Source organism: Orbicella faveolata, unplaced genomic scaffold (assembly GCF_042242905.1).
Source record: "Orbicella faveolata isolate gen_17 unplaced genomic scaffold, um_ofav_v1 contig_15, whole genome shotgun sequence".
In the NCBI taxonomy this organism is placed as follows: domain Eukaryota; kingdom Metazoa; phylum Cnidaria; class Anthozoa; order Scleractinia; family Merulinidae; genus Orbicella; species Orbicella faveolata.
In genome coordinates this window covers 2,542,501-2,559,222 of record NW_028301542.1, presented here as the reverse complement: position 1 = coordinate 2,559,222, position 16,722 = coordinate 2,542,501, and the positions used below count along the sequence as shown (strand labels likewise).

Here is a 16,722-nt window from a genome sequence, read left to right as displayed (position 1 = left end):
AATGAGACCATTCTGGGCGTGGCTTGAGCTTTATTTGGTCCTTAGAGATACCACTTTAAATAGAATGGGCTTGATTACTAGTGGCCATTCAGGAAGGGAGCCCCCTCTAGTAGACTGATGGAAATTAAGTGTGAAAGCGAAAAAAAGAGCTATTTTTTTATTATAATTATTTCTTAGAGTGCACCCAGAAAGATACTTTGACAGCTAAAAATGGTGTCATTTCGTCATGAGCATCCTAGGTGAGACCAGAATCCTTGATTTATACCCCTTAGCGAGACGAGGAGCATCCCCAACCTTTTCAATATGGGAGTCCCCCCCCCCCCCCCCCCCTGGGCATGTCGGTGCACACCAGCCAAGGCTACATAGGGAACACAAGGGGTGGGCCCTCAACGTAACTTTGTCAACAGTATAATTCAATTCTTTCTTACAAATAATTCATTGAGACTGCTCTAAAAATCTTCGACCAGCTGTGCTGCAACCAACCATAACTTCATTCAGTAAATTATCGATAAGATTTATAAGATAGTGGAATATTTTCATTCAGATCTGATGTTCATGGCTCACTCTTCTCTGCAACAAAAGCCACACAACAAGCCATACTTCGTGTGAGGCTCCTCTGTGAGAAGGCCTGTAGCAGCATAACAGGAGTGGGCGAGGGAGACGATGGCATTTTTTTGCTTTATTCTGATCATCAGAAAACCTTCACACTGAAGGAGTTTGAAGAGATGCAGTCAAAACAAGCACAAGAGGCAAAGGAAAAGCTAGAAGCACTAAGAATAAAGGTGCTAGGAATTGTCAAAGAAGCTTGTGAGGTAGGAGATCAGTTAAGGTTTTCAGACTCTGTTGTCTAGTTATGAGAAGATGGCTGTTTCCTTCTTTGTATTAAACATGAAGTAAAATACTGCATGCAGAGTTGGTGGAAATTTAGCACTCTAGTAACAGCCACCCTAATCTCTACACTGAGAATGTATCTACACCATTGCTAAAGCATCTTCACTCATTCTGATTTTTACCAGCCTGATCATCACCCTGAGGGACAGTCTCTACTTTTTGTAAATTTAAAGATCTTTGACACATCTTTGCTGAAGACCTCTTAGCCTTCTCCCTGGTCTTATTCAATATTATTTCACAGAATTTATCAATTAAGCAAGGTAACTTCAAGGCTAACTACCTTATGGTGTAATAATGTCAATGTATTGCTGTTAGAAAATTACAGAGGAGGAGGGACTCACAGAATGGGTTCACCCTGAAAGAAAGAAAGAAGCACCAAAGAAAAAGAAGGCAACTAATACAGATGGAAAGAAAAGAAAAGGTAATGTCTGCCATATTTATTTGATTAAGTGCCCAACCTCCAATGAGCACCCTGCCTCGAATAAGTGCCCCCCACTCCCCCGCCTCCCCCTTAAAATGAAGTGCACCAGCGAGTTCCCTGATTGACCTTAGTGACAATATGAGATTGAAATTAACTACATGTAAGTACTGTTAAGAAACTTCTTCTTAGACCGAGATTTGTTGATTCTGCTTTGGTACAGGTTTTGTTAAAATTTATTGTTTTGGTGCAAAATAAACTTACTACTTGCTGAAAATGGTGAAAATTTAATAAGCACCCAGCCTCGAATAAGCACCCATCTTGAATAAGCACCGGCACTCTCAAGGTCCAAAAATTTAATAAGCACCCAGGACACTTGATTGAATAAATACAGTAGTTGATGAAGAGACTAGACAAGGTGTACATGGAAAGGGAACAGAAAGCTATTTAATGCTTTCTAAGCTAGCTGCTTTTTTGCTGTACAGCTTCATAATGGTAATCTTTTTCCTAACAGTAAGGATGCAATACACTGTAGCTTTCATTTCATCATTCATTGCCTTATATTCCACAAATTCTTAGGCAAAGATGGAGATGGGCAGCCAACATTTACACAAATGTCTCAGTGGAGAGGTGTCCTTCATCGTTTGACATGTTTTATTAGACTGATTGACTTTCTAGTGATGGAACTTTTAAGACGACTAGTCCTTGTAGCATTGAGGACACTGTTAGCTCAAGTGAAGGCCTCTTCTGTGCAGGGTATTGTTTGTTTGATCATTTGGCATTTGTAAATCAATTTATTTATGAAATATCAATGTATAAGATAAGATAAGATAAGATAACTTTATTTATACACGGTTTTTCCATCAGTCAACAAAGTTGCTGGACTATCTACCTATCTGCCTACTTACAACAAAAATTTAAAAGAAAAAAACTGCTTTTCATGGGCCATGTCTAAAAATTTACTTAAAATTAAGATATTACTTTAAACTGTGGCAACTTGATTTAGATTTGAAATCGGTCATTGAAGATGCTTGTCTTAGGTCTATAGGTAAGTTGTTCCACAACTGTCTGAGCTCCACGGTATGAAAAACTTCTCTTAAGATAATCAGTTTGAGGTTGTGGAAGAACTAATGTAAAAGGCAAAGAAGCCCAGGGAAGCTAATAAGGCTTTTGTGAAGTCTTTAATTGATAACTGTGTATGATAACAAGGGTTTTCAGGGTACATGTACAAGTTTGGCATTGCAGCACATTGGAACATTGTTTACACATGCTCGAGATATGAGTGAACCAGTTAATCAGATAAAGCGATCAAAGTTGTAGTATCAATCTAAGTCAGTTGAGTATACTATTCTTTACAATACTATACAGGGTCTGTTGTTCATCTGAGTCTAATGGAGCCAACTCTTGATGACCAAGTCAAACCAGATGTTGTATTTGGCAGCGATGATGAAGAAGAGAAAAAGGCAGTAGAACTCTTGAAGGTGGAGCTGGTCTTAAATGTTCCACCTATGGAAGATGGTGGTAAGATTCAACAGTGAATCTATTTATTAACTAAAGAATTAACTCAAAAGAAAAGGGTCAGAATACTGCATGAATATAAAGCTGCCTTGGCATGAACCATTTGACCAGTACTAAGAAAACATTCTCAATGACTGTCATCAAAATTTGCAGCAGCCAGCCCTCCCTCCAAAAATCCTCTTTGTGAAATCCTATAAGGCGCATATGTCTAGTCAGAGCTCAATGTTGTGCTCGCTGGGGTTTCCAATGCGACCAATTTTTTTTCACTGGCGACTAATTTTTCATGCTTCTCATTGAAATACTTTTGCTTACGAATAAATCTGAAAACTTACAGGCCAGCTGGCCCCAAGGTTTTTTCCTGAAAGTCGAGCCCTGCTAGTTAGATGTAACATACACGTAGTAAATGGTTTAAACCCAGGTGTATCAGAAGTTCATCTTCTGTGATCATCTGGGTGAGTAATTCTGAAAGGAACTGAACATTGTTGTTGACTGACATTTCAATAACCTGAGTGGAAAACATCAGCAGAGTCAAGTGTCAAGTCAATTCTTGACTCTGAGGATGTAGTTAGATGTGTTACTTTGTTTTTCAGCCGATAAGAAAACAGTCACGTTTGATGTCCACTCTCAACGGCCAGAGACTGGAGAGAAGTCTACACTTAACACTGCTGATGGGACATCATTTGTTGATGACACAATGACAGTCACCTCTGGAAAGGAGCCTTCAGTGACTTCTCTCAGCAGTCATACCTCGCAGACAACCAAGTCTTTCATTTCTCTCAAACCAACAGAACAGGTGACGTTGAATTTGGACTAGAAGCTTTCACAAAATTTTGCACTGATTTTCATAGTAGCTGATGGTAGATTAAGACTGTACCATGCAAAAATTCCCATAACACTGGAGCTTTTGTGAGCCATGGAGTTTTTCTACCCCCAGTGGATGACACACTAGTTATACTTGTGAATTGCTGGGTTATCCTAATCATTTAACTACCCATTTATCAAACTGGGACTTCCCAATCCAGAGTGCAGTCCTAAAACCTGGTTTTCATGAGGTTTTTATGGAAGCGCAAGGGTTTTGACAAACTTTAAGAAAGGCAAACGTGATCTGGCTCTGCTGGGGAGTGCACATTTGAAATGCTTGATGTAATATATCAAACACAAGAGACAGTGTTTCATCGGGATATCCAAACACTGAGAAGAGAGTTGAAAATACGATGCGCAGCGGAGTAGTTTTGACGAAATTTGAGGTGTTTGGATGGCCAATGAAACACTGTCTCGAGTGTTTGATATATCTTCTCAATCGGAACAAAAACTGAGGAGTAAATTGAGAAGTTAAATCGTCAAAATCTATGCTAATTAAGACCGGGTATCCAAACCTCCTTCACGGTTGTGATTTGCTTTGTTTTAACTTGATGAATTGTTAATAAGTTTGAGAAGTATAAATTTGACTGTGTTTTCCTTTATTCTTTGACTACATGGGAGATGTGTGCAGTGTCAAATTTACAGAGTTCCATCTTTAAACTCGGGATATACATTTGAAAGAACTGCTGAGTGTGTTGTGAATCCTGACAGAGTGAGCTTTGAGCGGCAGGCCTGGTAGAGATTTGTACTTAGCTATGTACATCTCAATACCACTATATGAAGGGTTCCCAGAGTTACAGTTATTTGCTATTTTCTGAATGTCCATAGTGTTGGAAGATTAAAATTCACTTTGACTTTCAATTATTCCCTAGGATTTTGAAACAGCTCTTTACAACATTATTTATGGATTTGAACAAACTGCAGCATCATTCAAAAGCTTAGTCTATGACCCAGAGTTGTCCATTTATGTTAATCCACCGACCAGCGATGTTGTGTATGCTTTGTCACGTGATGTAGTTGAAGAGGAGAAAGCCAAGCGGATTCCCTGGCCTGACTCAGAGTTGTTGTTTGGTCAGGATCCTGATTATCAGAACGATGTTGGTCAGATATTTCATCAGATCAAAGATGAAGTGGACAATGTCCTCAATTATTCAAAGGTAATAGTTTTTTATAACATAGTAAATGGTTTGAACCCAGGAGTATCAGTAGTTCGTATGGTGTGATCTTCCGGTTGAGAGTAGTTCTGAAAAGAATTGTTGTTGGTGACTGACGTTTCGACAACCTGAGCGGAAGTCATCTTCAGAGTCAAGTGAATAGTGTTTGTCAGTAGATGATGTTTTAAATCTGGTCTGTTGAATGTGATTGGTCAGTTTAGCCATGATGGTACTGGCTGAAAGACTCGTGTAAAGTTTGTCATCAGTCATTGGTGGGTTTCGATCCGTCTATTGTTAGTCAGATTGGTCAGTTTTTGGTCTGTGTATTGTTAGTCAAATTAAGTCGGTCTGGTAGAAGTCCATTTGTTGGTTTCGTTTCCGTCATAATAAGTTGTTTGTAAGGCACCGGTAGTTGTTGACATCTGTTAAGAGGCGTTTGTTCTAGGTTAGTGTACCAGCTTTCCAGAGTCAGTTGTTGAAAATAGTTTGTACTGTAGGTTAAGCACTGAGCAGAGTCCCAGTCAATGTTGTGGTTTGTCAGTTGATGATGTACAGCAATGTGATTGTTGTCATCACCATTTCTTGTGGCTCGTTTTTGTTCAGTCAGTCTCGTGTTAAGGTTTCTGCCAGTCTCACCAGCGTAGGAAGCCTGGCAGTCGGGGCATTTGATCTTGTAAACTGGTCCCTGTCTGTTGGTAGGTTCGTCCCCTTCTTTCACGGTGGTCAGTAAGTTTCTTATAACTTGCACATTTCCAAAAGGGATCCTCTGTATTGTGAAATCAGGGTTTCGACAACTTTTTATCTTGACCCCACTCTTCCAGTTCACTTAAATTCTTGTGGCTTGAAGGTCATGAAATAATAATTTCTCTGTGCATTGTGTTCAGTTTGAGGAAACAGTAAAGGGTTTGTTTATGTTAATATATTTGTGTGGGCTGTTAACCAGGGAACGTAAATTCAATAAGACAAGCAACATGAAAAGCCTTTGTTGGATTAAAAGACGCAAAAGTAACATTATAAATTTTTATTTTTGTCATTGTTGCTCAGAAATTTAGAAGATTCTGTGTTATGGTGGACAAATCACGTAGAGTAGATGTGGATGGCTCCCTTAAAGAAAGAGAATGGGACACTGAAGAATTCTATGCTGTGCTTAACCAGCACACAGAGCAGGTTAGAATACTCACTCTACTCTACAGTAGCATATTGGGCATGAAACTAGACCGAATACAGAACAGTTAACTCGTTACACTGACTGTGTAATTATCTCCATATTTTCAAAGGCCCACATACATTGTACATTCAATACTAGGTCAGAATACTAAGTCCATTCTAAAGTAGTATAGTGTGCTGAAAACTAGACCTTTTACACAACAGTTAATTTATTTCACTGACTTTGTAATTTAATTCTATAGCTTCAAAGGTCCGCATTCATTGTACATTCAATACTAGGTCAAAAGTCCGTTCGAAAGCAGTATAGCGTGCTTAAACCTAGACCTGATACTGAACAGTTAATTCACTACACTGTGTACTTCACTGTGTTAATTCACTACATTGTGTAAATCATTAATTTAGTTCTATATCTTCAAGGGTCCACCCGTATCATGCATTTAATACTAATCTAAGACAAGATGTGAAACCAATAAACTTTGTCTTACAAGCCATATTCAGACAGTCAAGCAGCTCTAGCAGAAAAGAAAACAGCAACGGAAAATGTGCACGTGTATTGACTGGTTTGTCCTGAAAGATGTCACTGACAGTGTGTTCAGAGCATTGTACTGACATTTTGTACTTGCAGATTGAGTAGTTAAGTTTTGAGTATATTTCAACTGGTTTTCTGTGACTTGTTTTAAGTTAAGGCCCTTGTCAAATGTTTCCTTTACAGATATAAAAAATTCCTCAATGTCATTACATGTAGACAATGTAAGGTTTTCCCATGCATTGTTATCTGTGTTTGAGGCAGAGGAATTCTAAAGTACATGCTTAGCTCAGGTCAAACAGTCAGCCATCTCAAACAATGATTGTACTAGTTTTTTTCAACATATGTTTTATTAACAAGAACTTATTTTTAACAGGTACTTGAGATGGCAAAGATGACATTGGATAAAAGGATTGGACTGTTTCATGTAGACGTTACTGGATTTAAAACCGATTGTCTTCCCTACCCTGAAAAAATTCTCGAAGCTGTAGGCCGACATCTCCCCTTTATTGCTGCCAAGAGAAATGATGTCCTCCTAAATGTCATCAAGGTACGGTAACTTCACATGAGCCTTCAATCATACCGAACTGAAATGAATCAAAAATACTTGCCTGGTATTTGGATCTGTTGTGAAACACTGTCTCTTGGGTTTAAAATTACACAAGCTTCTCTCATTTCTCGCTACATTTTCCATCTTTTGTTTGGAATGCTAAGCTTTTTGCACGTAGATGTTTTGCTCTCGCAAAGCAATTGGTACAAATTCTTCCTCATTTCCTGTAAAAAGGCCCAGTCTACAGATGACCTATAACTCCTGAAAGCATTCCTTTGTTACCCGTGCATTTACAGAGGAATACGGACCAAATAGGGGTGCGAAAGTGACCTAATTATACAATGGTTACAGTGTTGAATTCCAGATAGAGACGTTAGAGACTAAGGTTCTAATGTTCTGTTATCTGCCAAAAAACCTTCATTCTCACATCTCCTCTCTTTACCCAGGATTGTAAATGGATATCATTGAGGGTAAAAGAGACTTGGGTTCAGAATCAAAATGGATACCATTGAGGGTAAAATAGACTTGGGTTCAGAATCAAAATGGATACCATTGAGGGTAAAATAGACTTGGGTTCAGAATCAAAATGTTGTGGGTATACCTGTGATGGACTCAGATGAATTACATCAAGGTGCTTCATGTTACAGAAACTATTCTGATACATAGGAGCAGACACAGAGTTTCCATTAGTTAACCTGCTAACCAAAACTTTCTCTCCTACAGCACGCTTCAAGGAAGCTGGACAAAATGGCAGACACTGTAGAAGCCTTTGTGGAACATCTCATCTTCTTGTCACGTATGGGAAATGAGATTGCTTCTTTGGAGAAAGAGTACAACATTGTCACCCGCATGTACAGCATTGCACGTAACTTTGAAATGTCCATATCAAATGAGGAGCTAGCTCTCTATCAGATGCTTATGCCGAGTTTTCAGCATCTCAAGGTAATGATTTAGAAATAAAGTTTCATCTCTGTTAGGCCTGGGTCACATTGGCAATATTCGCCATAATGACATATGACATAACGACATAATCACTGATGTAGGTAATGAGAACATCGACATAAAGACATATTTTTTCCTTTGTTGTTAAGTTCATGCTGTTGCTATTATTTCATATGTCAGGTGTTCACACTGCAAACAACGACATTACGTCCTTCTTACTTTGTTGAGTTTAAGTCGTTACGTCGCTAGTACTGTGAACTAGGCTTTATAGCACATGAACGTTTAAATTTCGTGAAGGTAATGATAAAAGTGAGGTTGAACCTCATTAACATGACCTTTGTTGGCCCATTAAGATTTAATGGTTTTTTTTTATATATATTAATTGTGATTCACACTACTTACAACACTGGTATGTCTACTTACCCAATTTACAACAGTGATACAACTACTTACACTACCTAACAATACGATGCAATTACAGATGCTACTTGCAGTACTGTCATTTGCATAACTTACTCTACAAAACAATACATTACAATACATACTAATACTTACACTACTTACAATATAATACCATTACTGACGCTTCTTAAATTTAATGGTATAAAATGCGCAGGCTCAAATTATTAAACTATTAATCAATCCCTAATCCCTTTTGGAAAATGCTCTAAGAAAGTGCATGCTAAAAGTTTTACCTCTATTCAACAATTACATTATGAGCCCGAGATATCTATCACGCTCAGAAATCAAGAGCGAATATTCTTACTGTTTTAGTTTAAATCTACTAGTCGTTCGGATGATTTCAAAATCCTCTTCACAAATACTCCAAAAACGCAGAGAAGCGGCCATCATTTTGTCAACAACTGCACAGGTTGAGGTTACTCACTGTGTACAAAAGAATAGATAGTGAGTGGCGTAGCTATGAGTAGCGTAGCGATTACATGTTTGTAAGAAAATGGCATTCGTGATAGAACGCTGGGATATTTATACTGAAACTTGTTAGAACCACAGAGAAACTGTTTTCTATTTCAATACTAATGACATATTAACTTTACGTCAGTGCTTCTTCATCCACATTGGAGTCGCTGGGAGCCTTTCTAACCACAATTCCAAACACTAACCACTCCTTCTGGTTATTTTTCCCCTCGCAGTCAACCATTTTATACTGTGAAGCAAAGAAGGATGAAAACATCCAACGGTACAGTAAGGCCCTTGATGATCTCATCGGCACGGTGCGACGTGAGCTGGTCACCATAAAGAACAAGGTCTGCTCTCCTGCTCTGCTGGATGCTGACAGTATCCCTCAAGTGGCCACTGAGAAGCTGAAGCTGTTGAAGGAGGACTTGGCAAACTTGTCAACCAAGGCTCGTAATTATACTGCTTATCAGGACCGCTTTGGGAGTTCCATGTCATCTTCATTGCAGAAGAAGGCCTTGACTGAGTGAGTTTAATTTAGTATGATGGTTTGAACCCAGGAGTATCAGTAGTTCGTCTTGTGTGATCGTTCGGGTGAGGGTAGTTCTGAAAAGAACTTTTGCTGGTGACTGACGTTTCGACAACCTGAGCGGAAGCCATCTTTAGAGTCAAGACTTGACTTGCCACTGGACTATGAAGATGACTTCCGCTCAGGTTGTCGGAACGTCGGTCAACAACAACAGTTCTTTTCAGAACTACCCTCACCCGGACGATCACACAAGATGAACTGTTGAGTTTAATTTGGTACACCTGTAAATGATTCTAGGCTGTAAACTCACTGAGGCCTTTTCTGGCTATATTGCGGACCTCTCTGCATAAATAAGGGTAACACGGAAACATGCATGTCTCGATCCCATTGCATTCCTTCCTTTCTATTCCAATACGATTCCGGGTTTCTAATTAAAAGAAACTATTGTGGGGCATCTGCAGGCATCTGAAACAGTTTAATGATGCGTCCCATTCAAAACTTAGCACTGAGGAAGAGCTAGGCTCGAAACGTCTGCGATATAATTGAGTTCATTTTGGCACTGTTTTATTACTAGTTTTTCTAGTAATTTTTTGTGGAAACATCGTCAGACATGTTTGTGGTAACTACCTAGAATGAATCTGTACCATTAACAGTGATGTGATGTGAGGCTTGCTTGATGAAGGCTTCATAGGCTTCACTTCCATCTGTTTTGCATTCCTGCATTCCTGCATTCCTGCATTCCTGCATTCCTGCATTCCTGCATTTCTGCATTTCTGCATTCCTTGCCCCACACCACGTTTGCTGGTATGTAATTCATTTGGTGGCTAGAGGCTGGCAATTGGACTGACAGAATGGCTGGAAATACCAGCATATAAAAAGCATCATTAATATACCCTCTATTGTTCTGTCTGTTAATAGGGGAGTTATGCTTAGCAAGGCAGGCCATTCAAGTCCCCAGGCCTCCTCCTTACAGTCGGAGGTAACAGAAGTTGAAAAGGACTTGACACTAAGATGCCTTTTATGGGAGTCCCTGCAAGAATGGCAGGGATTGGTCGATCAGTGGGAGGCCACGCCCTTTGAGACTCTGAAGATTGATGAAGTGCAACAAGATGTCACAAGGTTTATCCAGACAGTATTCTTACTGGAAAAAGGTACAGTACTAGCTCGAGTTGTTCGAAAGGTGGATATCGCTATCCATCGGATAAATCACAATCCAGGTGATAGCGTGGTTTGTTTGTTTTCTTTTGAAACACGTACCAGCTGGATAGTGTGTTATCTGGTTATCTGGATAGTGAGTTACCCAGCCTTCGAACAACTGGAGTCTGCTGGCTTATGCAGAGTTCTCAATGGCTGGAAAAGACTGAAATGTTTAAGCCATTTTCCTGGACATGGCAGAAGTGGAAACACATTTGTCATCTGTAGAACGTTTATGAGAGATTTTCCATGCTTTTATGAAATTCTTGTCAATTAGGAGAATTCCACTTCAGCCAAACCATCACTGATCATAGTCCTCTATTCTTTAGTTTCTGGGTTTTTGCATGTATGGAAAGCTTTTCATCCCATGTAATACGATTTTTCAGATTGGATATCATTTAGAAGTACCGCCGAACCTCTACCAACGGCCACCTTTCCGCAACGGCCATCTCTATACTGTGGCCACGCATTTGAGTCCCAGTCGAAAGATTTGCTCTTATTTTAAACCCCCAACAATGCCCAACCTCTCTACAATGGCCAGTAAACTCTGTCTGCAGGGTGGCCGTTGTTGAGAGATTCGACTGTTACACAGATGACAGCCTTCTGGTTAAGAACTGAAAAGGTTGTTGACATTTGTTCTCTGTTAGGTCTTCCACCCAACAAGGTTGTACCAAAACTGAAGCAGAAGGTGATGAGCTTTAAACAGGGCATGCCTGTTATAACAAGCCTGAGAAATGCTGCGCTAAGAACAAGACACTGGGAGGCGATACAGAATGTTATTGGAACGCGGATAGTTCGTGACAAATATTTCACGCTGGGACACCTTCTGCAACTCAAGGTGATTAATAATTGTAAACCACGTAGTAAAATCATTTGGATCAAGATAAGTCACATCTGGGGACATTTGTCTTGATTTATCAGGAGATTCTCTAAACCATCTTTTGCAAAATTCTCTAGAAATCAGTATAGAGAGTTAAGATCGCCATCTTCAGGCTGAAGGAGGGTGTCGCAGCTGTAGAGTACAGTGTGAACACTGGTGCTTGTCGTGGCCTTTGGAGAACATGGCTCCCAAACGACCTTTAAGCCATAATCTAGTTGCCTTTACTTTGGTTTGGGTAGCAATAATTTTGAATACAGCCAGGTTGGTTATAGTAAATGTTAGCTTATTTTCTTGTTGAATTTGCTCGTCTTTCTATCTAGAATTTGACGAGGGAACTCCTAACTCCATACTTAATTCCACCTCTATAGGTTTGCTAGTCTCATTATCAGGCGCTGAAGTATCAGTGTTAAAGTGCCACTGAAACGAAATTTTCGTACTCTCTTTTTTTAGCCCAATTTATAGTTTCAAACGTGCTTAACATAATGGTGAACTTTATTTCTGTCAAATCCTAACGGAAAGTGCTCTTTTTAGCTGCTGAAATCGACTTTTTGGAGCAAAACTGTGTCCGGGCTCTGGAACCGAGTTTAAGGACCTTGTGACGTCACTGGTTGTATTCACGCAAGAAGCGCTTAAGATTCTCTCTTGTTTTCACTTGATTTATTTAAGTTTATTCTTCATATTGTCGATACCTACTAGTTTCCTACCTTGTAATTTCAGTCCAGCCTTGACAGGAAATACACATCATAAACGTTGGAGGGCGCCAAAGAATGTAGATTCACCAAAATGAATGCTACAGATTAGAACAGCTCAGTATACTTTTCGAACATCTTGAGTACTCGATTGGAGATTTCGAAGACGAGTGGGCAACTTTTGTATCACGTCCTGAAGCCTAAACACGATATTTCGTCGTCTGTTTTCAGCCTGGTTCTGAAATTTGGATTCTCACGTTTATCTAAGGTCTATTAACAAGGTTCGAATATATCCTCGGCAACTTTGCTGCATTAAAAGCCGTAAGCGCATCAGCCATCCGCACAATCATGAAGTTATTAACGGTCCACAAGCTTTGAGTCGAGTACTTCTTTGCACACAGAGAGCATCTTTTTATGATACTAATAAGTGAGAGTTCTTGTGGTAGACAAAATGTATCTTTGAAAATTGTGATCCGCAGCAGGGTTTGCTTTATCGCCGCATACGTGTCAGTGTAAACAAAGCGGGAATTTCGCTTCTCTTTTACACGTATCTCCCAATTGTAATATTTCACGGCCGATGGATAACTTGGAGTTCTTTAGCACATACTTATGTCTATGATCTTCATTTAATAGTATTCAAGTTCAAAGCAATTCGTTAAACGTCACTAGTTTATTATTTAGTCGAAGGTTTATTAAACAGAATTTGAACTAATTTGCATATATGACCTTTCGCCGCCGACATTGTCACGCTTTCTCTCGTTTCCTGAAAACATATAATTGTATGGTCATGGCAGCTAAGTTTACCTTTATAGTTTAAATTCGCTCCCTCATATAAAATAAGAGGGTTTCTTAAATTGTTGCTGTTGTGATAACTTGTAGGATGTAGCAGATACAACTAGACTAAAGGTCACTGTGGCACAATCTCGTCCGCGGTGAAACTCACAAAGCGTCCGGTTTCCTCGAAGCGAAGCGACTCGAAAACTCGAAACGTTGCTGCTACGATTCGTGCAGCAGCACTCCGGATAATATTTTCAAAAGCCGCTTTCTCTTGTTTTCATGTCTTTTAACTTTATGAGTGTAGATATTGTTTAATTGAGTGCTGGCCATTTCACTAAGAGTCCCGATCATTTTGCGATCTAAGAACTCCCACTCGTTTGCTTGCTTACATAAAATATCCAATTAAATAGACTGAAAAGCCCCAGGATCGACTCTCCACCTCTTCATGTCTAAGGCTACTCTTATTATCTGCTTTACAGCCCTGAGATGTCCTTAAGATGTTTTTTGGGAGGCTTCGAACAGTATTCTCTTCTCCCATAATCACTCTAAATTTTCAGCGCGACATGAGAGCAATACAACCAGTGACGTCACTAGGCTGTTTTGGCCGCGCCAAGATGGCCGCCAATTTTGGGCTTAACCAGCCAATTTCGAACGGCTGAAAAAGCAGTTTTCGCTTACCGTATGCGAAAAAAAAGTCTGCAGTGTTTCCAAGTAAGGTTGAAACTTTATTACTAAGCAAAAATCTCACATACGAAAATTTCGTTTCAGTGGCACTTTAAAAATGTCTGGACTATTTTCAGGTTTTTCAACACAAGGAGAAAATTTCAGACATCTCATCTCAGGCCAGCAATGAAGCAACTCTGGAACAAATGCTTCAAAAGGTAAAGTAAAGCAGCTGTTGACAGTTCTGTAGACTGTGTACAGGAGTTCATGGAATTTCAGCTACAAGCATAACTGTTATAAAGCATAATTGAACCCAGCAATGATGATTTGGTTTTGTAGCCCATGAAACAAGTAGAGCGCAGGAACAAGTAACGTTGACAAGAGTGAAAATTAATGATAATTTATGGATATACGAGAACGTGCACGCTCGGCTTTTCATGTTTAACTCGTTCAGCTTATTCCGTACATTTAGGGAACATGCTCCTTTATGTTTTGTATTCCAGGTGATGGACTTTTGGAACCATACAGATTTCCAGTTGTCTGCACATTCTAGCCGGGATATTGCCATCATCACAGGAGCTGATGATATCATAACATCGGTGGAAGAGAGCCAGGTCACGCTTTCTAACATCCGAGGGTCACGCTTTGTCACGCCCATCAAGGTATAAAATGTCTTAGTCACTTGTAGGGTTAACCGATGAAAGGGGTGTCAGCATTTCCTGGTATTGAAATTTTCATGGCAAGATGATTAACAAATTTAAGCAACAAAGAGTTAGATGATCGTTTAGAAGTTCTCATTCCTTCAAAATAGTAAGGTCAACGGTTTGGTGAAGAAAGTGAATTTTTTGTGCTTAAGATAAAGTCGTTCTCTATACTTTCCCGTGTTCTTTTTTCAGTCTGTTAAGAGTGATTGTTATTTCCTTTCGAAGGCTTTGGTTGAGGATTGGGACAGAAAACTAAAACTGTTTGCAAGAACATTAGATGAATGGCTTCTCTGTCAGCGAAACTGGCTTTACCTGGAAACCATCTTTTCGGCAGCTGACATTCAAAGGTGATACATTGATCTTTTGGGAATGGTCTTTAAAGATTATGAAACTACAATCTTAGTCAGAATAAAGTGATAAATAAAACTACCCCTCCCCCGCCGAATCAATGATTAACTCACGCCGAGAACCAACTCTTCCATTGTTTTTTCATTCTTAAGTTGAGGGATAGAGGTGGTGTAAGATTGTAGTTTGATTTTAAGTTTAGTCTATCCTGAAAGTAATACTGCATGTAATTTATGTGGTAGGCTTGCGCTATATTGATCGGTTTTCAATTGAGTGTCATAAAACCAAAACCAGAGTAATCACTCCAGCCAATCAGAAAGGACACAGACAATCCAGTGAACCAATCAAAATTCGAAGTAATTGCATGTAGCTGACGTTAAGCGCCGGAAAACATGTGCGAACGCGTCATGATTGCTTTTGGTTTTACTTCTGATTTCATGAAAAAGTGGTGCGAGTTTTTTTTTTTAAAGCCAACCGAGCAGCGTATAAAATGCAAAACCAATTACTTCTCGTCACTCGAGTGAAAACCACTCTATTGTTCAATGAGCATAGATGTTGACAATACAGCCTTACACAATGCTGTTTTACTTGACGTATGACATAGCTCGATTTAAATGGGGTTTGCTTCTAACAGGCAACTACCAAATGAAGCTCGTCTGTTTGCTCAAGTTGACAAATCATGGAAAGACATTATGAGAAGGACTATTGATAAACCAAATGCACTGAGGGCTTCAACAGCTGCTGGTAAGTGTACCACGTTATCAAGAAATCCATGCACACCCGACATAGCTACTTACACGGAGTTGGTTATCATAAAACCAGTACATACCGCATTATTAGCCATTGTGTCATCTTATACTGGTGTTTTACAGGCTACTTGTGTCGTATTTTGTCAGATTATAAGCGCTTAATTTTCTTGCTGGGTTAGGAATGTGTGAGTAAAAGTGGAAAGGTTCGTTTCGAGGTACCTGCAGGCTTTGTAGATAAGGAAAGGTAAAATATACAAGTTACGTGCAAAAAATGCTCACGTGATTTTCGATGTGTATTGAAATAGACAGAAGAATAAAAACCGAAAGGTCCCATTAGAATGTGTATGGACTTAGGTGAGTTTGGTTGATTTATCACAAAATGCAATGGTTTTTTTTCGACCGCTTTAGGAGTGCTGGAAGTATTACAAGGAAGTAACTCTCATTTGGAGAAAATACACAGATGTTTAGAGGTGAACCCCATGGAAGATTAGAATTGACAGTCAACATCATGTAATAAGCTAAGGACATAACCACACTCAGGCACTGTCTCATCGCTTTTTCATTCAGTTTGCTACTCAACTGTGCTGTTTTGGATGACATACACTCTACCTACTTCCACATAATGAATCAAAGAACAGCCACAGAAAGCACAATGCAATGAAAGTCGAACCCTTGTCTCATTTAGAGATTGTCTACACCCATTGCAGAGTATGTTTCATGTATATTCATTCCATCCATCAGGGCCCAGTTGTTCAGATCGCTATTCAGTGGATAAGTGTTGACAAAACAAACCACGCTATCCACTGGACTGGGATTTATCCGGTGGATAGTGTTATCCAATCTTTGAACAACTGGAGCCTGTAGTCAGCACTTGAGCCTCTGTCTGGCCCACCAAACGTTGTCCAATCACAAGTACTATTGGCTCTGCTTACTTATTGTTATTATCACACAAGTAATAAACGGTCACATATTTAACAAATTTCAAGCTAGAAGCAAAGGCATCCTTTTTATGTATTCACTGGTAAGTTTGTATTGTTTCATTTGAAAGGACTACCTTGAGACAAAGAGACTGGTGTTTGCACGATTTTACTTCCTGAGTAATGAAGATTTACTCGATATCTTGGCAAATAGCAGCAAAAACCCTGATGCCGTTCAGGTTTGTAAGAACTTAAACCCTTTGAAGACCAGGCTTTTTACTGTTTTTGTAGCAAATGTGAATAGTCTATCAGTCGCAATTTTTTGTCTCGTTG

General features: G+C 39.4%; 1 protein-coding gene across 1 annotated transcript in view; it reads left to right on the top strand.

Annotated features, from left to right (window-relative positions):
• Nucleotides 1-16,722, top strand: part of LOC110053805 (dynein axonemal heavy chain 6-like) — a 64,197-nt gene that overhangs the window by 11,395 nt on the left and 36,080 nt on the right. The window contains exons 6-23 of the mRNA XM_089287919.1: nt 545-812; nt 1,207-1,312; nt 1,889-2,065; nt 2,678-2,830; nt 3,418-3,620; nt 4,561-4,845; nt 5,887-6,009; nt 6,912-7,085; nt 7,809-8,027; nt 9,179-9,468; nt 10,390-10,622; nt 11,313-11,503; nt 13,812-13,892; nt 14,178-14,336; nt 14,604-14,725; nt 15,358-15,467; nt 15,881-15,942; nt 16,521-16,628. Coding sequence (XP_089144045.1) covers nt 545-812; nt 1,207-1,312; nt 1,889-2,065; nt 2,678-2,830; nt 3,418-3,620; nt 4,561-4,845; nt 5,887-6,009; nt 6,912-7,085; nt 7,809-8,027; nt 9,179-9,468; nt 10,390-10,622; nt 11,313-11,503; nt 13,812-13,892; nt 14,178-14,336; nt 14,604-14,725; nt 15,358-15,467; nt 15,881-15,942; nt 16,521-16,628 — 3,064 coding nt within the window. The remainder of the gene's footprint in view (nt 1-544; nt 813-1,206; nt 1,313-1,888; nt 2,066-2,677; nt 2,831-3,417; nt 3,621-4,560; nt 4,846-5,886; nt 6,010-6,911; nt 7,086-7,808; nt 8,028-9,178; nt 9,469-10,389; nt 10,623-11,312; nt 11,504-13,811; nt 13,893-14,177; nt 14,337-14,603; nt 14,726-15,357; nt 15,468-15,880; nt 15,943-16,520; nt 16,629-16,722) is intronic.